Below are 24254 nucleotides of genomic sequence, written 5' to 3' on the forward strand. Positions count from 1 at the left end.
CATGAACCAGGTCAAGCGTGAGCTCGGCTGGGTTGTACATCACCTTCCTCGGCCTACACAGCACTCAGAGGTTCGACCGCTCCCATCCAAGATGGAGAACGTCACTAGCTCTCCACGCTCACGCAACATGAAGTCCTGGTCATAAAGTTCTACCATTGTTTCCTGTCCCACAGCACCCCGCCCACCCACCTCCACATACGTTCCCCATGTACAATGCCTTAAAGCAGTGGTTCTCAACTTGAAATGCTGTCGGTCCACTTTAAGGCTTAAAGTATTGCTACGGGGCTTGCAGAGGAGGTCATTTGGTCCCCGATAATGACAGAAGCTTTTATAAACGCTCGGTATGACACTGCTCTGCTGTTGCGCGCTTCCAGAAGAATTTTTTTTTAACAGTGGGTTCACGGTGAGTGGCGGTGTTTAAATCTCTATTTCACCGGTGGGGACCACACGTTTCTGTTTCCGCAGCCAAGCCCGTCTCCATCAACAAAGCGATACGTTTTGGCGTGGTGGCAGGGACATCGCCACAGACTTTACGTTTAGACAACCCCACTATGCCACACAATGCATACACATTCCTAACACTTCACTGCCTTCGTTGGCCTTCCCACACCCCTGCTCGTGATGGCCCACCATGAGGTAGAGACAAAAGACCATTGAGTGGGAAAACGATCCCACCCTGCCTACACACAAATCCGCCGAGTGTACCACTACATCATCAGCAAATAATTCTGTTGTAATGTTTTTGTAAATGTATGTGCTGAGGTTTCTTTTAGAGCTCAAGCTTCCTTCAAGTATATGGTTAGAGTCTGTATTTTATTTTATTTTTTATTCCCCTCCCCTATCGTTTCCTCCCCTAAGATCTTGGGACGCTAAATAGTGAACCGGCAGGCTTCCCGTTCTGTCTCCCTCTATTGGTTATTGTTATTTTGTGGTATGTTTTTTTTTTTTTGTAACTGGGAAGACAAATTCCTTGTTTTTACACACTTTATTTGATTCTGATCTCATCAATGTCACTTTTAACACACCTGAAGCATTGTTCTTATCTGGTTGATGAACGGACCCTACATCGGGCTTTCTCCCAAGTAAAGCCAACAAGCTGCCTCTGTGATCAAATTCCCGCATCACTCTTAAAACTGTTTTATCGCTTCTTTGAGGAACAGATTGTAAATGTTGCAAATTACACATACTCGATTCAGATTGGGTGTCTTCCACACTGCTCAAAAACAGGCAGTGGTGAAGCCCCTTTTGAGGAAGAATAATTTAGATCCCAAACATTTTAAATAATTACTGACCTGTGTCGAAACTACCGTTTTTAAGGACAATTTTAGAAACAAATGTTTCCGAATTAAATTGTTTCTGAAATAGAAACAACATTTTAGAGAAATAGCAATATGGACTTGAGACGAATCGCAGGACCAAGATAGTCTTTTTTAAGTCTATAAATTACATCAGGTCTAATGTGGATTCAGTACAACTCACTGGTGTTACTGCATTTCAGTGCCACCTTTGATACAGTAGATCAGGGGTGTCAAACACATTTTTTCTGTCACGGACCACTTTAAAAGGCCACTATGACAGTGAAGCTACATCAACTGTCAAAACCAAAAACTCCACACGGGAGGGCCGGAGCCGGAAATCAAACCCTGCACCTCTGCACTGTGAGGCTGATGTGCTAACCACTGGAACACCCTGCCACCCTTATAGCACACACCACATGTGAATTAAAGTAAACACACTTCCACACACACACACACACACACACACACGCACACGTGCGCGCACAAAAATGCTGCAAAAAATGAGATACAAAGTGACAAGTTTTTCCTGAGGCAATTGTGTGCAGATGGTAACTTCCAACCGACTCTTAAGTGGCCTATTACATAAGTGTACTAGTAATGGATTTTGAATTGATCGGTTATTTTTGCTCAAAATTGGGTAATATTTTTAGGATTTGTCCTAATAGAAAAAATAAGTAGATATATATTTTTTTCCATTTAAGAATTGCTATAATGTATGCAACTTAATAAATATATTCTTTGCAATGCCGGTTAAAAGTGTAACGAAACCTGAACCGTTAAGCCGTAGCTCAAATGAACAACCACCGCCTGTGTGCAAGCCCCGAATGCTTCCAGACATGCAAGTTTATTTTATTTCTATTGCATATCAATGCCATCCGGGGAATTAATTAGATCTTGCTAAAACATTACATTTCACAAGTCGTGAGGTCATTTGCTCCTCAGTAATGTGTAGACATCATTACTTTGATAAGTGTGAATTCGGTGACAGTGGGAGATGACACCATTCTGTTTCCAACCGCTTTCTAGCCCCAAGCTATTTGTAATTGTTAACACAAAATACACTAAATATAACATGACAGGCCCTCCCGTTCTACAAGCAATGGCATGGGAAAATGGCGAGCAGTATTTTTGTCATGGAATATTCCAAAAGCTGCCCTTGCAGTACATTTGAAAAATGTCACTGCTTCCAAAACAATGTTAAATAATATAAATCCGAGACCTTTCACACACAGTGAGCTAGGCAGATGGTGGTGTGAGGAAATTTGAAAATAAATATCACTTTGCATTGGTATTATACATATACTGTACATAAGAATTGATCAATTCCAATACCGTTATTGATGTTGTTTATTGATCCAATTCCTTATCGACTTGTGATCGGGTGAGGGAATTAAAGATTAAAGATATCTTTATTTGTCCCGCAATGGGGAAATTTACAGTCAGAGTTCAGAAAGGAAAACACTGGGTAGGGAGAGGGGGAAAAAAAAGAGAAAAAAAACACGCTCGAACTCTTCTGGGGATAATTTAAGTCCAGGATAAAAAAAAAAAGACCCAAGCACATAAATAAGCATATGACAGTTACAACATGTCAAAAGATATAACATGTAATGAGAGGGCGGATGGATGGGAAGGGGGAGGGGGCGACCGTGACGTAGCTTGCTGACCAGCTGCACGGTCCCCGATGCGCTCTGCAGATAATACTACGTCACGGGGGGGAAAAGAATCGGAGCGATTAAGACGGTGATAATAAGGATGTGTAGGCGCGTGTGATTGTCCAGTCGTGTATGTGTATGCGTGTACAGGTCATAGCTGCTTCGTCGAGGTCTGCTCATCATGAAGACAGTCCCGGCTTATCAGTCCATGGCCGAGAAGGAGGGGTGGTGGTGGTGGGGGCCCTAGACTCCATGCGTACCGGTACTTCCATCCAGGGGAAAGGCCAGATAGAGTTGTTTGTTTTGGAGGGACGGCCGCCAACAATTCCAGACAGCCTTGAGTCCGTGGTCTGATTCTCTTCACTGGCGCCGATCGGTCAGATCCGAAAATTCTTTCCGCAGCACGGATTCCGACTTCTCCATGGTGTTGTCGATCGCACAGAGTCGCTCCGAAACCGTATCAATATTGCGTTCTTCAGCCCGAACATGTACACAAGCGCATCTTTTGATTTCAACCAATCAGCGCCGACGCAACCGACGTCACTCAGCTAAACTAAGCCAGCTGAGACGACACTGGAAGTCGGACGGACACGTTTTTCTGCCAATCTGTGTGTTTCCCATCCATCCATCCATCCATCCATTTTCAGAACCGCTTGATCCTCACTAGGGTTGCGGGGGGTGCTGGAGCCTATCCCAGCCGTCTTCGGGCAGTAGGCGGGGGACACCCTGAATCGGTTGCCAGCCAATCACAGGGCACACAGAGACGAACAACCATTCACGCTCACACTCACACCCAGGGACAATTTGGAGTGTTCAATCAGCCTGCCACGCATGTTTTTGGAATGTGGGAGGAAACCGGAGCACCAAGAGAAAACCCACGCAGGCCCGGGGAGAACATGCAAACTCCACACAGGGAGGCCGGAGCTGGATGTGTGTTTCCCTTTTTGTCCAAATATATTTTTTACGTCAACAACTGTCTTCTCCACGGCGTCTTTTATTCGTTCCACTGGGGTTTTAGTAAGTGTCAAACTCAAACGCGTGTTCGTTCAATGTTGTCAATTAATATCTGGATTAATTTTAGGCATTTTTTTTCCTCAATTCTACTGAAATTTTTTCATTAAAATTTGAAAATCCCGAACTCCGGGAAAATCCATAGGACTTTCATCTCTGATCTAATCAAAAGATGCATTTGTGCCCTAAATGATATCAAACATAAGATATGCCTGAAAGCTAAACGCTTCTATGACAAACAGACCAGCAGCACTAGCAAACCTCTTTGTGTTGGGAGTGTTACCGAGAAATGTTTCTGTTCCCTAAAGCCGCACAACCCCGAAGAGAGGAGAGAGTTTTCCTTCCTGGAGATTAGGATGAGAGTCATTCTAAGTCTGATGGAACACCGCAGAACAGCTCAATCTGCATGCGCGTGTCTGCATGTGCACCATTTTGTCTCTTTGTCCATGTTCATAACATCTGTGAATATACATTCGGTGTGTACTACACGTGATCACGTTCGATTAAGCATGAATCTTAGCGTGTCTTAATCGGTGTGATTTAGCAGGAAAGGTGTGAAGACATCGAAGGTGTATGGACACTGCGTCCAATGTCCTTCATACAGTAAAGTAATTTGTGAGATGAAGTGCCAGTATGGGGAAGAAAACATTTGTTTGGAGGGATGGAAGTTTGTAAATTGCCTAGAGTGTAGCAGGAGAAGAGACCGTGCGCTCAGAGTGAGATAGATAATGCACACTTGTGTGTTGAACGGTTTAGTCAGTACGGTAGGCTGCAAGATGCATATGTACAGTATGTGTTGCAACCTTGAAAGAGCTGCATGTCTGTGACAAAAGATTAGGAGGGTGGACTGCTCTCATTTGGATTTCCATCCCAACCCCCAGAACAAACGGGCCAATTTTTACATCCTGTACATAAGGGGTGTCAAACTCATTTTCGTGGAGGGCCAATTTGGAGTTATGTCTTCCCTCGGAGGGCCATGAACATAGTGAAAGCACAAAATTATTACTTCTACACAACAAATTAATAGATTACGACTGTAGTTTTGAAACCAATCAAGTCAATTAAGAGAGATTGGGCGGCCCGGTAGTCCAGTGGTTAGCGCGTCGGCTTCACAGTGCAGCGGTACCGGGTTCGATTCCAGCTACGGCCTCCCTGTGTGGAGTTTGCATGTTCTCCCCGGGCTTGCGTGGGTTTTCTCCGGGTGCTCCGGTTTCCTCCCACATTCCAAAAACATGCATGGCAGGCTGATTGGACGCTCTAAATTGTCCCTAGGTGTGAGTGTGGTCGTGGATGGTTGTTCGTCTCTGTGTGCCCTGCGATTGGCTGGCAACTGATTCAGGGTGTCCCCCGCCTACTGCCCGAAGACGGCTGGGCTAGGCTCCAGCCCCCCCCCCCCCCCCCCTCCCGCTACCTTAGTGAGGATCAAGCGGTTCGGAAAATGGATGGATGGATGTTTGATTATTGTTCTAGTGAGAGCAAACAGGGTAACATAATTGCAAAATCTCAACGTTATTTATTACTCATAATAATTCGACATTTCGGTACAGATTTTAGCTAGTTGACACACATGATTTGATTCCACGGGCCACATAAAATGAACTTGCGGGCCGGATCTGGCCCCCCGGCCTTCGGTTTTACATTGTGCTGTTCATTGTGTTTGTTAAAACAGTCTTAAGGTCACTCTGCTGCTATTTGTAATTTCAACAAATAACACTGGTAAACACATTTTTTTAAAATGATTTAATCGGAGGCAAGTAAAATTTATGATAATTTGTTTGTGTTGATTGTGAATCTGCCCTTGTCTTTTCTCAAGCACAAATAGGTTTAAATAATAATAATAATGTGTTGTATTATATTTAGGAATATTTTGGAATTAAGGGTTAGGTTCAGACAGGTGCCATTTTTCTGAAATGTCATAACTGTAAATTACATTTGGTCAAATCCATATTGTGCAAGCTTTTAACCAGTGTAATAATTTTGTTGGTGTCTGTTCTGACGATTCACAAGACATGTATGTATTGCTATCAAACTCACAGTAAACATGAGCTGGCATCCTCCAAGTATGTAATCCAAGAAAGTGTAGTCTCTTGTAATCTGGAGAAACAACATGACACATTTATTTTAGTATATTTGCTGTAAGATGTCAATACAACCCATGTTTTCCCAACACCATGTCAACGGATATCATTATTGATTCATATTATTGTCGGCAGATGGTTGCAGGAATATGCAGCAGACATGTTTGTGTTACTCGTGTCATGATACACTCAGTTTCGTTATTTTTTTCTTCTTTTTCTGTTCACTCCATGCTCCTTTTCATGTTTGTTCTTGTTTACCCCAAGCGGCATCGTGAGCGGGGAGAACTGGCGCAAAGAAGCGCACCGTGATGTTTCTAGTAATCAGTCACAGGCTTAAGCAAAGGAAGAATTCTTTCTGCTTTCGGGTCTGACTTGTCGTAAAATCATAATTAGTCAAAACTCATTCATTAAACCAACAAATACCAGCCATGAAGCCATCTGATTTCAGGCATATGTGAATAAGATTAGATGCAGAAAAAAAATAATTATGACAGATTTAATGTCATCTTAAAACATTCAGAAACACTCGAATTTCTTATGTTCGTTTGCATTGATTTTTTTGTTTGAACTCCCTAGTCAATCTTGGAATGTACAGCTCATTGAATTCAGTTTATTGATAGGAACAAATCATTGTCCAGCATTCATCCTTACCTTACAAAATTGGAGGATAATAATGCCAGAATTTTTATAATTCTTCTTCTTCTTTTGTTTCTTTGGGTTGATGCATTCAAATTCCACCTGGCAAAGATTTGGAGAAAAAAAAAGAATATGCTAAACACGGATATGTTTTTAGGAGTAGCAGTTAATGGAGATTTAACTATGACTGATATCAATATCACAGTTGTGTTGTTGTTTTTAAACCTCAAACCATCAAACACAAAATGCTTGACGGAAGTCAGTGAACCAAAAAGTAAGGAGTTAATGCCCTGTTATGTGACTGGAAGTTTCAGCGAAAGATTTTGCATCTCAAAAGCTCCTCTCATTCTTCTCCATCCCCCATCTAGCCGGTCTTTTCTTGTGAGCTCTTTTTAGACACACACCATTGGCACATGTGAACAGGCTCAGTGGGAGAACAAGTCATGTGGCTGCTTTGCTACAACACGCCCATACACAAACACTTGACACATACACACATCTGATGGGGAACTCACCATTTTCTGCACAATGCATCATTAGCCGATGAAGAAAGCGTAAATGGAAAATTCTAATCCATTCGATGTCTATTCAGCACAGATTTCAAACTCATTCAGAAGTATAAAGCATATCTACACATATGAATAGTCATAATAATGATTAACTTCATACATTTTGAATTAAGATACAGATTAGCCCAAAGTGCATGGCACGCAACACAGAGCGTGGCTTTGGGCAAATTACTGCAGGTAATTGAGTAATTAAAAAAAAAAAATCATAACTTCATGAACAACAAGGGCTTATTGTTTTGACATGAAGAGCAGAATTTGGAACCAGAGTCAGACACTGGCATGGAAGAAAATCTTTCTGACAAGGTGTCATTAAGGAACTCAAGCTTAAAAGACACCAGGCCCGGCCCAACCCTGTGTGACTAAATAAAGGACCATAGCAACTAACAACATCAAGTACCCGATCGGCGATCACAGTTACAACAGGGCAGGCCCTGACACATCTTAGGATGGACTCCTGGTCTTGATTGGCTTTCTACAATCAAGTCAAGTCAAGTCAACAGTATTTATAGAGCACTTTCAAACAGCCATCGCTGCATACAAAGTGCTGTACATGGAGCGATTTAACATATACAATAAACAGTAAGACGAATCAGTAATAAGTAATAAGTAATAAGGCGGTAGAAAGCACCAAGCAGTAAAACCAATAGCAAATCTAAGTCATGCTGAATCAAACGCCAAAGAATACAAGTGAGTTTTGAGGAGGGCTTTAAAGATGGGCAGCGAGGAGGCTTGCCGAATGTTCAGTGGGAGGTCATTCCAGAGAGATGGACCAGCAACAGAAAAGGCTCGATCCCCTCTGAGCCTCAGTTTAGTTCTTGGTACGTCTAGCAAAGACTGGTCCACAGACCTGAGGCGCCGGGCAGGGGTGTAGGGGCGTATGAGCTCAGAGAGGTAAGGTGGCGCGAGATTATTCAGAGATTTGAAAACAAAGAGGAGGATCTTAAAAATAATTCTAAAATGAATGGGGAGCCAGTGAAGGGATGCCAAAGTAGGAGTTATATGCTCCCTCTTACGAGTACCAGTCAAGAGGCGAGCAGCGGCATTCTGTACCAGCTGAAGGCGCTTGATGGAGGACTGGCTGACTCCAAAGTACAGGGCGTTGCAGTAATCGAGCCGGGATGTGACAAAGGCATGAATTACTGTCTCAAAGTGTTCATGTGAGAGGAAAGGTTTTATTTTGGCCAGCTGTCTAAGGTGAAAGAAGCTGGATTTAACAACGGCACCAATTTGCCGATCGAGTTTGAAATCACTGTCCAGTTTAAGTCCCAAGTTTGAGACCGTTGATTTCAGATAAGGAGATAGGGGGCCCAAGTCTACAGGATGGAATGTACAAGGTCCACTGGGGCCAAACAATATCACCTCTGTCTTCTTTTCGTTGAACTTCAAGAAATTATGTGCCATCCAGGTTTTGATTTCTTCCAGACAGGATAGGAGTGGCCTTAATGAGAAGGTGTCTTTCTTGCTCAGTGGGACATAGATCTGGCAGTCATCTGCATAGCAGTGGAAAGGAATACCATGTTTCCTTAAGATGGAACCCAATGGGAGCAGATACAGCGAGAACAGCAGAGGCCCCAGAATTGAGCCCTGTGGAACACCACATGACAGGGGAGCAGTGCGTGATTCAGAGCAGCCAAGGCTGACACAAAAGGTCCTGTCAGCTAGATAGGACCTAAACCAATCAAGAGCACTCCCGCCAATGCCCACCAAGTGCTGCAAACGAGTCAGCAGAATACTGTGATCCACTGTATCAAATGCTGCAGTTAAGTCCAATAAAACCAGACACACGTGGTCTCCAGAGTCATTTGCCAGGAGGATGTCATTAGAAACGCGTAACAGGGCTGACTCCGTGCTATGCATCGTCTTGAAACCTGACTGGAAGACCTCCAAGATGTTATGTTCATCCAAGAAAAGTTTCAACTGCATGTGCACCACTTTTTCCAGAATTTTGGAAATGAAAGGCAGTTTGGAAATGGGTCTGTAACTTGACAGCTCATCTGGATCAAGACCAGGTTTCTTGATCAAGGGTTGGACCACAGCATGTTTAAACTGTTGGGGAACTACACCAGAAGAAAGGCTGCTGTTGATGATATCCAAGACCGATGCACCAACACTCGGGAGAACCTCCTGAAAGAAGCGTGGGGGAAGAGAGTCGCAAGGGGAGCCAGATGGCTTCGTCTGGCGAACTACATCCTCCAAAAGCGCCAAGGACACAGTATCAAAAGAATTTAGGACAGCTGAACATGGAACATGGTCAATTGCTTTAAGAATGACAGCCGGAAGAGAGGCTGGATGCTACCCCAAGATCATTACAGAAGGCTTGCCATATCTGAGACGAGAGCAGGGAAACAATGTCAATGGGGATGCCATGGAGCTTGAAAACATGGCTGACCAGGATGTCAGCAGTCTCAAGGGCGGAGGGAAGTTGGGGTAGAAGAATGAAATGAACCATCTTGGAGGATCGGTCAACTGTGGTCAATATGACTTGGTTTCCATCGGAGGGAGGCAGACCAGAGAAGAAATCGATTGACAGGTGGGACAAGGGATGGTTAGGGATGGGTAGAGGTTGCCTATGGGGCGATGGTGAGAGGACTTCCCTCGTGGTTTCCATCGGAGGGAGGCAGACCAGAGAAGAAATCGATTGACTGGTGGGACAAGGGATGGTTAGGGATGGGTAGAGATTGCCTATGGGGCGCTGGTGAGAGGACTTCCCTCGTGGTTTCCATCGGAGGGAGGCAGACCAGAGAAGAAATCGATTGGCAGGTGGGACTAGGGATGGTTAGGGATGGGTAGAGGTTGCCTATGGGGCGATGGTGAGAGGACTTCCCTTGTGGTTTCCATCGGAGTGAGGCAGACCAGAGAAGAAATCGATTGACAGGTGGGACAAGGGATGGTTAGGATGGGTAGAGGTTGCCTATGGGGCGATGGTGAGAGGACTTCCCTTGTGGTTTCCATCGGAGGGAGGCAGACCAGAGAAGAAATCGATTGACAGGTGGGACAAGGGATGGTTAGGGATGGGTAGAGGTTGCCTATGGGGCGATGGTGAGAGGACTTCCCTCGAGAGCAGATAAAGCATGCCGGGACAAACGTCCTGATATCCCGGGCCCCCCTGGACCAGCAAAAGAATTGTCGAAAGAACTGGACTGTTCTAGTCACCTCAGTATTGTAGTAGTGCTAACTTGGAAGAGTGTCCCTATGGCAAGCTATTGCGAGCAGACAAAATTCAGGATGAAAGCTGTGCATTTAGGCACTTGGCAGATCGCAGATGTGTGAGGTTTTAGTGATCTGTTCGTACTAGAAAGGGATCTCAGCTCCATCCAGCCAATTTCTTCATTCCTGGGCACCACAGCCAACAGTTCACTGTTGCCGAAAATACAAGTACAGTAAAAGGTTCTTCACCCGCGGCAGCAGGCATCTCGGGGCTTTTAGAAGACTGGGTGACCAGTTGAGGAGTGGTACAAGGGAAGGAGGGCATGTCTAGCGCTCCAACGACTTTCTCTTATGCGATTGTCAATCCGAATCACCACGGAATTAATTGCTCCTCCTGAGTGGACAGCTGATCATGAAGCTCCGATCGTCCGCAAACAAAAGCTGCTTTTTGCTAGCCTCATTTCATCACTCCCAAAGGCCAAAATCTTGAACTCAATGGTATAGTTTGCAGCTGACTGAGAGCCCTGATGTAATGACATTGGCCGTTTGCCGAAGGATTGATTAATAAAGGGCTGATCAAAGACTTAGTAAAAGAGGTACGTAAATGATTTGAATGAAATATGCATGGCAGGCTGATTGAACAGTCTAAATTGTCCCTAGGTGTGAGTGTGAGTGCGAATGGTTGTTGGTCTCTGTGTGCCCTGCGATTGGCTGGCAACCGATTCGGGGTGTCCCCCGCCTACTGCCCGGAGACAGCTGGGATAGGCTCCAGCACCCCCCGCGACCCTAGTGAGGATCAAGCGGTTAGGAAGATGAATGATTCGAATGTCTCGGATTTTGATCTCACAAAGAATAGGCCCACCTCCCTGGGCGTCCCCAAAGCAAGACAACAACAAAAGCCAACTTAGGTAAGGTTGCTGCCCAAAAACCAACCAACAGCAGGAATCTGCCTGCCCAGAATAATGTTCGGGCGACGGAACGTTGAGCTCTCAGTGAAAAGGTGAAGCAGCAGCAGGTGAGACGCTCACTCCCTGATGGGAGATCGCTAAATGGGTTGCGGCAGGTTGTGATATCTGCAGGAAAGCGCTGGGCATCAACTGGGCGGCCATTGAATTTACGTGGTACAATTCTGAATAGAGTCCATAACCTTCTTCAGGAGGTTCTCGTGTCTGTCGAGCATTGCTTTCTAATCGCTCTGACAGCTCGGCAGATTATGTCTTGAGTCTACTGGGTCTATGAGTGTCAGAACATACTGATGCAATGGGGCATGGAAGATAATTTGACATTCTGACGTGTCATTGAGAAACAAGTTTAAATAATGAAAGACACCAGGTCACGCCGAATCGTGTTTGACAAAATAAGGACCATAGCAACTGACATCAAGTACCCAAACAGTCACAATAATTGTATTGGCATGATTTCTGTTGTTTTCATTTATTTTAAATTAAACTTTTAATGAAAATATTCAGCATCTTCAATGTACCATTAAGGAAACATCAAGCTTATGAACTTAAAGGATAGGTTCTTCGACGCTGTAGTGCTCTCACGGGGAAAACTAATTTCGCTTAGTTTGGTTAAATGAGAGAGAGAAAAAAAATAGCAAATGATAATGTAGAGCAGTTTTACAATCGCAATAATAAGCATACCGTATGATTAAATGAAGTGACTGATGGGGTCGTGGTGCAATCGCCTGACTTTGGTACAAGTGGTGTGGGTTCAGTGATGATGTGATTGTAATTGCGAAAGGGGCTTTTAATCAATCCTTTAGTTCAAAGTCAACTGGGATAGGCTTGAGCATTCTGCCTCCCTGAATAGAATAAATGGGATTGAAAATTGATTGTTGGATCATGCAAAATATATATTTCTCCAATTTTGCCAAACAGTTATGATCTTGGTGGAATTTCAAGTGTTCATAATAATGTGGCTGATGAATATATAATTCATATTTAAATCTTGCAGTATTATAAAAGTGTGTAATTTACATAGTGGCACAAGTATGCAAAGTATATGTCGAATTTTTGCTAGCGGCCACTTTCCAATATTCTGATACAGGGTTTTGTTTAGGATGTTTACTAAACAAACAAACAAAAAAATCCTCCACAATTTAATTGGTTAATTAAGCTGCAGGACCCTACAATATTTGAATCGGTACCATATTTTCTGACAGCATGTTATTGATGTAATACATTGCCACCGAATGCCTTCACACAGGCCCAAAAACTGTCTCCCGAGCTAAAGGCCTCAGAGATTTCATGTGGACAAATGGTGGATTCAACAGAGGAACAAAGCGATAAATAAAAAACAAAACCTGGGCGCATAGAACAGATATTGAGACAGATGGTGGAGATTCTTCTGTTATGATGTGCAGTGTGAGTTTGCTGGCTGAACATTTGAGCTGGTGTGAAACTGGAGCCATTTTAATGAGTGTTGTCTTGTGTGGCTCACCGAGGCCAGGAAGCACCTCTAGACCTACTGGCTACCATCAACTGCTTTAAAAACAGATCAGACAAAGGGGGAAAAATAAGGACTGGTTTTATTTGTAAACTATAGATCAGGATCTCTGATCACACTATACAATCCGTATCTGTGGTACTCACAATTTGTTATCGGCATCGTAACCATTTGGGATTTCAACCACTCATGCAGGTTTTCAATCTTTTTCATTTATTGCAAAGTACAAGTAATATTTTTTTGTAGTCCGCAAATGTGAGGTTGATGAGAACCCCCCCCACCCCCCAAAAAATAAACTCAATGTATAATCAGTTTAACTGTGTGTGTGGGTGATGGTTTTTTTTTCCTTTTGGTAATTTCCTATACTTTGCACAGGTAGAAATGTGCCTAAATTGGCGTTTGCGGTGTTGTGGGATGGAAAGTAGCCGACTCTCAGGCAATTGTAGCGGCATCCCTCATTTGTGTTAAAACCAAAAAAATTGGGACCAAAATGTTCAACTTTCACCTCAACCTATTACACTGTGTATCATAAACAGTTTTAGTGAAGATGGAAACCTTCAAGAAAACAGGCATTATTACCTGCACGGAATTCTGAGCCTCAGTCATCTTGGCCACTGTTGTTTGGAATTCTCCAATGAAGTCATGGCCTCCGTCATTATCATAGTCATAACACAAAACCTGTTATTGTGTAAGACAAATAATACATCAGTGATTCTAATAGTAAATGGGTGCTCACTTAGAAAGCACTTTTCTATCTTGGGTATTCAAAGTGCTTTACACTGTAACCTCATTCACCTACAGATGACGCAGCATCAGGTGCAACTGGGGGTTGAGTGTCTTGCTCAAGGACACTTGAACATGGTCGCAATGGTCAGAGTTCGACTCACCAACCTCTGGGTTGGGAAACGACCACTCTACCACTGAACCATGCCGCCCCCATGCATAGGTGGGTAGCTTGCAGTTGAGCCAATGTGAAAATTTAACTGCATATCCATAGTCGTTGCTTGCATTATGGAAGGCTTAAAAATGCATTCCAAAGTCAATTAATACTTTGCACATATGCATTTATACTAAAGGGTTGGTTTCTGCATTTAGACGTGAATTATGGAAAGACCAAGTAGTCATACAGTGTTCCATTGGAGTGGAACGAAAGTTTAAGGTGAAAAGCCATGTGGCTGCAGCTTTGTACAACATGAAACTGACCTTGATATTTCTGGTCACATCTCCATTACAGAGAGAAAGAAGAGGCACGGTAAACTGTTTCCAAGAGGGGTCCAAAGTGTTCTTTATGACCTTTGGTGACACAAACATAAACAAGTAACAATTCATTAAATCAAAAAATTACCAGCCATAATACCAAGTCACACCCACAACAGAAACACACTTAAGTAAAAACGGACTCACCTCCGTCCTGTGCACCAGCATCCATTTGTCATCTTCTCCCCGTTTGTGAAATTCCAGATAAGGGTCCGACTTCCCAAAGAAGTCCTGCAAAGAACAAGGACGCATTATGTTGGCGTTGTCTTATATAGTTAATGGCCTCAATATTTGTCAACAGCAGATCTGTTTTGGGGTGCAAGTGTCGGCGGGTCATGATTTTCATGTCGCTCTGCATGCGTTCGCCAATTTGGCAGACCGGTCTCCGCCAAGATGGGCATGCCAGGGCAGCATCAAGAGTGTCACTGGAGATGGGCCTGGCAGTGATAATTTGGTTTCAGAAAATCCATCTAAATTTAGCCCTGCTCAGATCACATCTATGGGTAGACAGCTGGTCGAATGCGATTTTGATGATTGGCACATTCACGTTCTGAGTTTATTTGATCGGGACGCAGGAGCGCCACAACCAGTATGAAACAATCTGAATCATTGTAGAAATCAATTCATTGAAAGCATTATTATTATTATTATTATTATTATCATATAGATTTCAATCATCCCATTTAGCAACTCGGCTATAGGAGGCACATGAACGATCAAGGTGGCAGGGGGTCTCCAAATGTCTACTTCACGGTGCAGCTGTGCTCTCTGCCTTGTTAAGACCCAAGTACTAGGACACAGCATTTAAAGGGAATTCATGGAGCCACTTTGATTGCCCATAAATGAAGTTGGCTGTGACCAGTCTCACAGCGTCACAGCCTCGCTCTGTATGATCCGCCTGCCTGTGCTCATCTGTGAAACTGTCAGACTTTCTAACCTGCCTCCATAGAGAGTTACACATGTGCCACGCATGAGTTATGCCATTCACGACAAAGAAATTAATTTAAAAAAGAGGCCTGTTGGGCCTTTTTGGCATATGGGACTAGGGATGCAGCTGATAATCATCAGCTGACTCAGCGGAAAAAAAAAACTTGGGCATGGAAGGAGTTTGATGAGGCCATGGAAAACAGTTTTGAGGAAATTCAGGTCCAACATCCGGCGTTTCACCAGTGCACCATCAACACTGTGTAGAGTGGGGATGGAGCTCTACATCATCTGCAAGGTTCTTGAGGGTGCATGGGAATTCACCCATGACACATGAGACAGCTACATGTTTTTTGTAGACAGGGAGAAAGTGTGGGGATTTCGGGAGTAGGGTGTATCAACCCCCCCCCCCCCCCCCCCCCCGATATGGGTTGTTCAGTTATCCTACGACCAACATCAGAGTCTGGTCTTCATTGCTGGCAGTAAGTCAAACTGGTTTCCAATGAGGGTTTCCCTCTGCCAAGGTTGCCCTTTCCCATTAATCCATCCATCCGTCCATTTTCTGATCTTCTTATCCTCACAAGGGTCATGGGCATGCTGGCGCCTATCCCAACTATCACTGGAGCTGTTTGCATCCGAGTATGAAACAGTGACTAAAATCAGCAACTCCAAATCTGAGATCATGGTCCTCAGTTGTAAAAGTCTGGAGTGCCCTCTCCAGGTTGGGGATGAGCTCTTGCCCCAAGGGGAGGATTTCAATGGGTGACAATGCCTCCCGGGACGCGTCCCTGGTGAAGTGTTTTGCATACGTCCCACTGGGCGGAGGCCCCGGGACACATTGGGGAGACCGTGTCTCCCGGCTGGCTTGACAATGCCGAGGGATTCCTCTGGAAGAGCTGGACAAAATGGGTGCGGAGAGATTAATGTGGGCTTCCCTGCTCAAAAGCTGCCTTTGGGACCCAACCCTGAATACAAGGAAGAACATGGATGAATGGACGGTGTCATGTTCACCATTCCATTTTGGTAAGTACATAAAGATATCCAGTCTGTTATTCCGTCGTTTCTTGTCTCTAGAAATCCACAACAGCGCTCAGGTGGTAATCTAGTATAGTACAATAACCATCCAAAATATCTTTAAATTGACCCACTTGGGGGGGATTTAAATCTTCACCTATAATTGGAATTCAAAATTATACTCCTTACCTTTCGTATTCAATCTATTCCATCCATTCGTAAACGCTGATGTGTGGGTTCTATTCTATTCATTTACTGAACCCCTTAGCCTCATGCTGAGAATGTTTAGATTTTTGTGGAGAGAACCGCCTACCTTCTTGTCCAGTTTACGCCCACTCAGGGTCAAAGTGATGATTCTGTTGTCAGACAGCTCCTGGGCTGTAATCTATTTGAACATTACATACAGCATAACATAAGATGAAGGCACATTCTAGATAACATCACGTCAACAAAATAATCGTCTCAAAGGGAAAGACAAAACTGCATTGAAAACAAAGTATTGGTACTTACAGTGATGGATCCTTTACCAGCGGGCTTCCCGTTGGCCAAGATCAATGGCCGGTGGAGTTTCTTATTGGACACAATCTAGCAAAAAATGTAACGGGCACATATTACAGGAATTATTACAGAATTATGTGATGTCTAAAATGAGGTTTGGTAATAGCTAATGAATTGAAATTATTCCATACAACTCCAAGCGTGCAAACGTATTCTCCCAAGAAATCGTGTTCATAGAGCTGCGTTGCACACTTGTCTTCATCGAACATGGCAAAGCGAAGCTTCTGAATCTCTTCAAAGTGGTAGTCCACCTGGAATTTCACTCCAAAAACTGGATTCAAGTTATTAACAGCTGTTTCAGTCCGGCCAAGCTGAAACACACGGAGAGATGAGAAAGCGTTTCAGTTTCAACCTTTTTGGAACTTAGGATTGAAAATAGCGAATGAATATATGATCAAAACAGTATGCAGTAATAACTAGACAAAAGGGATAAACAAAAAAAATCATCAATTTTCTAATCCAGTAATTTTTTGCACTTGTTATAAATACTGTGCAGAGGAATTGAATTGTTGACTCATAATATTTGAATTAAGCCTATGAATAAGAAAGCAAATCCAATACCATGTGTGTATATTGTGGAAACAATTGTGTTTGCTTCTACTGTATAGTGATGCAGTTTTACAGTACAACAATCGATAGATTTAAGCTTTTATGATCTCGAGGGAAATTACTTCAGCCTATGGGAGTACACTGAATGTTGAGCAAGAGAGAGAGAGAGAGAAGGAGAAAATGCATGTAAGATAGACAGACAGACAGACAGACAGACAGACAGACAGACAGACAGACAGACAGACAGATAGACGGATGGATGGATGGATGGATGGATGGATAGATAGATAGATAGATAGATAGATAGATAGATAGATAGATAGATAGATAGATAGATAGATAGATAGATAGATAGATAGATAGATAGATAGATAGATAGATAGATAGATAGATAGATAGATAGATAGATAGATAGATAGATAGATAGATAGATAGATAGATAGATAGATAAGCCCCACTGGTGATTCCCATCGGATGCACCCGTACGCCATACACGTTTGCAATGCAAACAGTTGGGAGAATAGGATTGTTAGAGCCGGTTCCAATCGATCTTTGTGACATGATGCCCAAATATCTGACCGACACAATTTTCTCATGTATCACTGGCAAAACTGACAAGGTTTCACTAACAATAATCTAAATGAATTTTAATCTGTATTTGATAGGTTGGCAGATGTTAACTGAGAACCCTGATTGTGTTGCTGATTATTATTATCCTTATTTGCCGCCACAAAGGCGTTCCCAGGAAAGCAAGGACTCAATGAGGATGGTGACAGCATGATATGGATTGCAATATTTAATTTTATTTTTTTAAATCAGCTTAGAGCTGATTGATTAATGTGACCTGTCCACCAGAGGCATGACCGCTTCTCGTTGTGATTTTGGGGGGGGGGACAAGAGTACTTAAACGCCCCCCCCCCTCACACACACAAAAATAAATAAATAGAAACACAGCTTTGACGATCATCAAAGCCCGTTGATTACAAAACCTTTCGGTCCTAATTCAAAGAACATAATGCAATGAGTTGTATCGTATTTTGTTCTGTAAATTGTTTCAAAATCAGCCCTAGTGTGTTCCGCTTGTCTCTCACCACTGCACCGTATCGTTAATTTCTGCTTTACCCTGTCATGATTCGGTTTAGGGACCAACAGGTGGCACTGTAGGGCTCCCCTGTCAGCTGCACACCTGTGGGTCATAGGTAATCAGGCCTTTAAAAGGACTCTCAGCCCGAACATTCAGTGTCGGGTCGTTGTTGCTTCTTGCTACTGTCATGTGTGTTGCTGTTTTCTCTTGTTTTCTGTCATGTTTAGTTCATTGTTATGTTTTAGCTTTAGGCATGGTTTTTGTTTGATACTATGGACTTTGTGTGTTTTGGATTTAGTTTTCTTTGTTTTAAATACAATTCTTCAAATACACCCTGCTCCTCCCCCCCTGTCTGCTTTTTGGGGTCCACCTCGCAACGTGTGACACACCCCAGTCATCGCCTCACAATTTCTTGCTTTCTGGCTTATGTTCACGCTTTTAGCTTTTCCTGCCCTCTTTGTTTCCCCAATGGACTCAGTTGATTCTCACTTCTCTCCATCTCACAGAACAAAGACAGAAGAAGCCATGAGAAAGATGGCAAATAAGGGGAAAAAATAATTGGAGGAATAAAAAAGCTAACTGGAGGGATTCGAGGATGTGAAATGTTGCATCTGCTAAATTGCAAGCACTGTGGATAACAGCCTAGAGAAGAAGGTTTTGGACTACTGGCACGAAGCTTATTTAGTTTCTTTATGTGTTACCATAGCAACCAATGGCAATTTCACATCACAGCCACATGCCCCGCTGACCGTAAGATAGCTACTACAAAGGTCTCGCCTACACAAAAGCAGGCACACAGAGACAAATACACAACCTCGTGCGTGTTGTTGCCAACAGACATCATACAGCAAAATTATTTGGGCACAGGGCCAAAAAAAAGCGATGAACAGAAACCCAAACAGAATGATTTCTCTTTCCACATAAATACAGGGAAATCAATCATGTAGTGAACATCTTTATAATCATTTGCAATGCACAGAGTGTGATATTAACCATATGCAATACACTTCTGAGGCTGTGGGTTCAAATGTGGGCACGAGCCTTCCATTATGGTGTTTGTATGTTCTCCTCGTGCTTGTGTGGATTTTGGTTTTCTGAGTAAAGCATTTCTCCAACACATGCCTGTTAGGTTCATTTAAGACTTTAAATTGTGAATGTGAGTGTGAATGAATATTTGTTATGTTTCTCTACATTGCCCTGCAATTGGTTGGCAAGCAGTCCAGGGGGTACTCCAATCTTTCCCTAAGTCAGCTGTGCCCGGGCTCCAATGACCCTAATGAGGATAAGCGGTATAGAAAATGGATGAACAGACATTTGTCGTTCTATGACATTAGACGAGTGTTATTACAGAAAATGCAATAACCCTTTTTTTTGGTCAAATCTTTACCCGTGTCTACATTTGCACGTTCCACTTCATTCCGGAGCAATCCTAAACTTTACAAAGACACAACCAAGAAAAGTGAGTATTTAGACCAAGACAAGACCAAGACTTTTGTAGGTCCAGACAAGACAAGACCAAGACTCTTTATATCAAAGAAAAACCACCCAGAAACCCCCACCCACCAAAAAAAAAAAAAAAAAGACCAGTATTTTTTTCATTAAGTTTGCAACAAAAACAAAATCAAAATGTATTTTTGAAATAATGGCCATACAATGTGAGCTTTTTTTTCAGTTAAACAGGCCCAGATTTCACACTACGTATATTTGTGGGTAAATTGAGATGGATATTATCATCAATATTTTTGTTTGGTGTGCTGTGATATTAACTCAGACAATGTTAGGGACACTGCACAACAGTTCCCTCCTTTATGTCTTACCTCCACCCAGTTCCCATCCACTTCATGGAAGAGAACGCAGAATGGATCCGACTTGGAGGCTACATCGCGATCCAGAAGATTGGCGGCAGTAACAGAAAGCTCCACCCGTGTGACGCAGTGCTGAGGTCCTACACCACGTGTCTTTCCATCAATGGCGGAACCCAAGGTGTAGGCCATGATCTGATGTTACAAATAGTCACCCTGAAGATGAGAAGAAAAGATAGTAGTAGTGATGTTGGGAATGATTTATCAATTTAAAGTAAAACAGTCACAGTAAGATCAAGTCATTTGTGTTTGGACCTGGTTACCGGGGCTTGAGGCTTGATCTTGTGGATGTGCTTGTCTGCTCAAATGAGTACCTTTAGACCATCCCCTTTATTGATCAAAATAGTGGTTCTGGGCTTTTCTCAGAAAAGGTGATCCACCCCGTACTGCGGATGGTGACTGAGTTTGAGAGTTAATATTTTTTACCCTTTCAGTTCAATCACCAGATTTGACCGTTTCAAACATTGCACATATAATGTAGGGGTCATATAAATAACCTTCCTGAGATTTGTGCTCTTGTTTGCGTGTGAATGTATTTTGAGCAATGAAAACTCACCCCCGTGACTTCTTCTGGTTCATGGAAATTACAGCCACAAAGTCACGTTGATCAACATTTATTAGAAGGGGGGCTCTGCTGAATTGTCTCACATCCCACATTTTGGCATTAGTTCATCTTTAATGCAAAATGGCTGAACAAGTTGTCATAAGATGTCAAAGCCTTTTTCTGTACATTTCCATTCAACATTGACTTTTTCTCCCCCCTCAAAAAATAAGAAGCATTTGATGAACTACTGATCAATCACTCTTCTGGATTAGCTCTTAATCAGATTATTAGATTATAATAATCCTAATCAGATTATCCCCAGTGAAAAATCAAATGTTTGCTGCCTTTGCAAACACTTGCCAATTTTGCCTTTCAGTGGAATACGGCCGTGCTTCATGTAATAAGTGACTTTCCTTTCCTAACAGGTATGTATATCATAATGCATCAATCCATTTTCTAATCGGACATGCTAAACATGTAAACCACCGTGCCGCCTGTGGATCATAATCTATTGATTTCTAATTAACTGTGTGAAATTTAATGTTGATTAATCTTAACGGCAGCCCAGTGGTTGGCGCATCGGCCTCACAGTGCAGAGGTGCAGGGTTCAATTCCGGCTCGGGACTTCCTGTGTAGAGTTTGTATGTTCTCCCTGTGCCTGCTTGGTTTTCTCCGGGTACTCTGGTTTCCTCCCACATTCCAATAACATGCATGGCAGGTTGATGGAACACTCTAAATTGTCCCTAGGTGTGAGTGAGAGCGCGGATGGTTGTTAGTCGCTGTGTGGCCTGCGATTGGCTGGCAACCAGTTCAGGGTGTCCCCCAACTTTTGCCCGAAGACAGCTGGGATAGGCTCCAGCACGCCCCTCGACTCTTGTGAGGATAAATCGGATCAGAAAATGAATGGATGGATAATCTTCATATGTTTTAATCATAAACACAAAACGAAATTTGATGCATATCAAAGACAAGTGTTTACTGTATGTCATCAATAAAAAAAAAGTAAACCATTAGATAAATAAATAAATAAACAGCACTTCATTTGAATGTTTGTCTGACAAAAAAATATTTTGTTCACTTGAGTATTGACTTGGAACTTGGTTTGTTATTCATTCATTCAGTAATGTTGCTTGATATTATAGTACAGAAGCAATATGACAACGTGTACCTGTAATCATACATTTAATGAAAAAACCCGAACTCCACTGTATGTCCATTTTGAAAGTCAGTCACTGTCACGTTGTACAAATGGTCTTGACAACATTTGACTTTGACCGTAATGTGTCATGTTCGTAAGACCAAAAATAAAGGAACACAATTTGTTGGCTGAAAGTAAATTTGACATTTCACGTTGAATTATGTTGAATGTAAATGCGTTGATTTGATGAAACCATGTGCTTTATAGAAGCAAGGCGCTTGACATTTTTACATGTAAACAATTAATATATTTTAGACATTTGTCTTAGAGAGCCGTAAATAATTTGTTCGTTGACTACATATTATCAAAACATTAACATTTATCATTAACATAACAACATACAGCAATGGCTCTGCCCCAAAAAAGTGAAATAATGTACAATAAATAGCTTTCTTTAGTGAGGGTTGATAAAATCTCACGTTAACAGTGCTCCCTCTGGATTCAACGATAATGCTCATGTTGTCCTGGTTGAAAGTGAGCGTGACATTTCTAAATTCTGACTAACCTTGTATGGGAAATGTGTGGGACACATTCGAAAAACATAAGACCCATCAAAATGCCACAGCTGAAATCAGGATGGGTTATCAGTGAGGTTAAGAACGGTAACCATGTATTTTTTTTTATTTTTTACTTCCATAACGATATCCTAAATAATCACTAAAATTCAAATATGCTACGTTGTGTCCACCCAGGCTAAATTGTTGATATAAAATGCCTTCGGAGCAAAAGCACAAACCAGATGTGGCCACGCGGCATAAACCGAGTGGAGGTCACCGTTGCCCTCTCGAAACTGAAACACATCATGGCCAAGCCAAAGCCTCCAAATTGGCAAAAACAAGATCATGGCGTGGTAAAAACTGAAGCATTTTGAGTACAATAAGAAACTCATTTCTCCTCTATTAGTTGATGCGGCTTTTAGACAACACCTCATCTCCACAAGTGTGGATTTGCTCACAGAACAGCATGCCAAAATGAGGATGCTGTTTGTTGCTAAGATACACAATGTGCCATAACCAACATGATTCTTCCCATGTGATGTCACACTGGTCGTGATGATGCACTAGGTAGACGTACAAAGAAATCCACCTTTCAGAAAACACCTGCTGCACCACTGTGTCGAAGGAGAGCGAGAAGTGAACTGCTACACAATACATCATAAACATTGTCATTTAAAGGGGCGCAGAACAAAGAAAAATAGTTCATTCTGGATTTTGTTGGCCATTTAAGATGCTCAAACCTAGAACCAACATTCAAGACAGAAAAAAAGTCCTTTTTATATCCTCTAAATTAAATTGGATGCAATACATTGCAATGCTATTGTTTCTTCTGGATGCAAGAACTCACATCAACACACTCTCTCTGGTCCTACAATACATAGCAACGTTTGCATTATATTATGGAGAAGGCATATGTTGTCTCCTTTCTGCAGAGGAGCTGCCCCTCCAGTCACACATCACACCTAAGTCACTTGCATGCCCTCTTTGACAGTGCAAGAGCAGTGACAGCACGCTAAAGAGGAAGGGTTGGATATGGCTCGCAACATCTCAACAGGAATATTGCTCCTCACCCTCAAATGCATACCATGTACTCTGTGCCATGTTCAATTGGTCGTCAACAAATCCCCAACTCAAATTCGGAATTGAAGATTAGACCCACGTGTACACATGCACTTAATAAGCATGCTTCCTTACATTTAAACACTGCAGGTTGTCTGAATGATGCTCATTTTCTCATATCCATAATCTTTCGCGATTCCTTTATCCAGCACACGAGAACCACAAGCTCACCGATAAATCTTACCTCGGTTTAAAAAAAAAAAAAACCGACGTCCAACTTCTTCGCGCTTTTCGAGTGACAATTTCTTTAGTTACCGCGCAGGAAAATAGAGATCGTTTTAACTTTCATTCAGCTATTTTTGAAATAGATGTCCCGATAAGCATGTCTATCATCGGGACCATGGAAAGCGCAGAGAGAACGTTAATTCATCCTTGGAAGGGAAGGCACGCTCCTTCCCACCAGTGACAGCGAGCTGTACCAAGTTAATAGAAATTATACCACGTGTTACAGGAAGTTAATCAAATAACCTCATCAAAATAAAACTGTTTCCGTTTTTTTAAACGCCTTATTAGCGAATAGACTTTTTTTCGGCAATCGGTTTAGAGTCTTGATACTTTCACAGAACAAATAAGCATTACAATAACGATTAAATAACAAATAAAATAAAAAAAACTGATGAACAATCAAACACACTAAAGAAAGACCAGACTGGTATTCGAATGAAGGGAACAAAGACCAAGGGACAAAAAGTTGCTTATGGGAACTATTATACAGTAGTTATGAAATGGATATATCAGGTGTCACCAACATTTTTGAGGGTGAGAGCAACTTCATGTGTACCGATTGTGTGAAGGGCTACCAAATT

At 42.5% G+C, this 24254-nt stretch overlaps 1 protein-coding gene and 1 long non-coding RNA gene across 3 annotated transcripts in view; one reads left to right on the forward strand and one right to left on the reverse strand.

The window, feature by feature from the left end:
- cpne2 (copine II) overlaps positions 1 to 23871 on the reverse strand; it is a 33543-nt gene extending 9672 nt beyond the window's left edge. The window contains exons 1-10 of one of the 2 annotated variants that reach the window (XM_052060902.1): positions 23524 to 23871; positions 20046 to 20246; positions 16847 to 16906; positions 16548 to 16622; positions 16351 to 16422; positions 14247 to 14330; positions 14046 to 14135; positions 13422 to 13520; positions 6691 to 6777; positions 5996 to 6055 (exon numbers count right to left, since the gene is read on the reverse strand). In XM_052060902.1, coding sequence (XP_051916862.1) covers positions 5996 to 6055; positions 6691 to 6777; positions 13422 to 13520; positions 14046 to 14135; positions 14247 to 14330; positions 16351 to 16422; positions 16548 to 16622; positions 16847 to 16906; positions 20046 to 20222 — 804 coding nt within the window. In that variant the 5' untranslated portion in view covers positions 20223 to 20246; positions 23524 to 23871. Of the gene's footprint in view, positions 1 to 5995; positions 6056 to 6690; positions 6778 to 13421; positions 13521 to 14045; positions 14136 to 14246; positions 14331 to 16350; positions 16423 to 16547; positions 16623 to 16726; positions 16907 to 20045; positions 20247 to 23523 lie in introns of both variants that reach the window. The other variant, XM_052060901.1, reaches the window with a different exon arrangement.
- On the forward strand, positions 9518 to 11001 carry LOC127597776 (uncharacterized). Its single transcript, XR_007961738.1, has 3 exons — positions 9518 to 9774; positions 10005 to 10036; positions 10266 to 11001. It is a non-coding gene; the product is annotated as an uncharacterized LOC127597776 (long non-coding RNA).
- Positions 23872 to 24254: the final 383 nt, after the last annotated feature.

This window comes from Hippocampus zosterae, chromosome 3, assembly GCF_025434085.1.
Source record: "Hippocampus zosterae strain Florida chromosome 3, ASM2543408v3, whole genome shotgun sequence".
Lineage (NCBI taxonomy): Eukaryota > Metazoa > Chordata > Actinopteri > Syngnathiformes > Syngnathidae > Hippocampus > Hippocampus zosterae.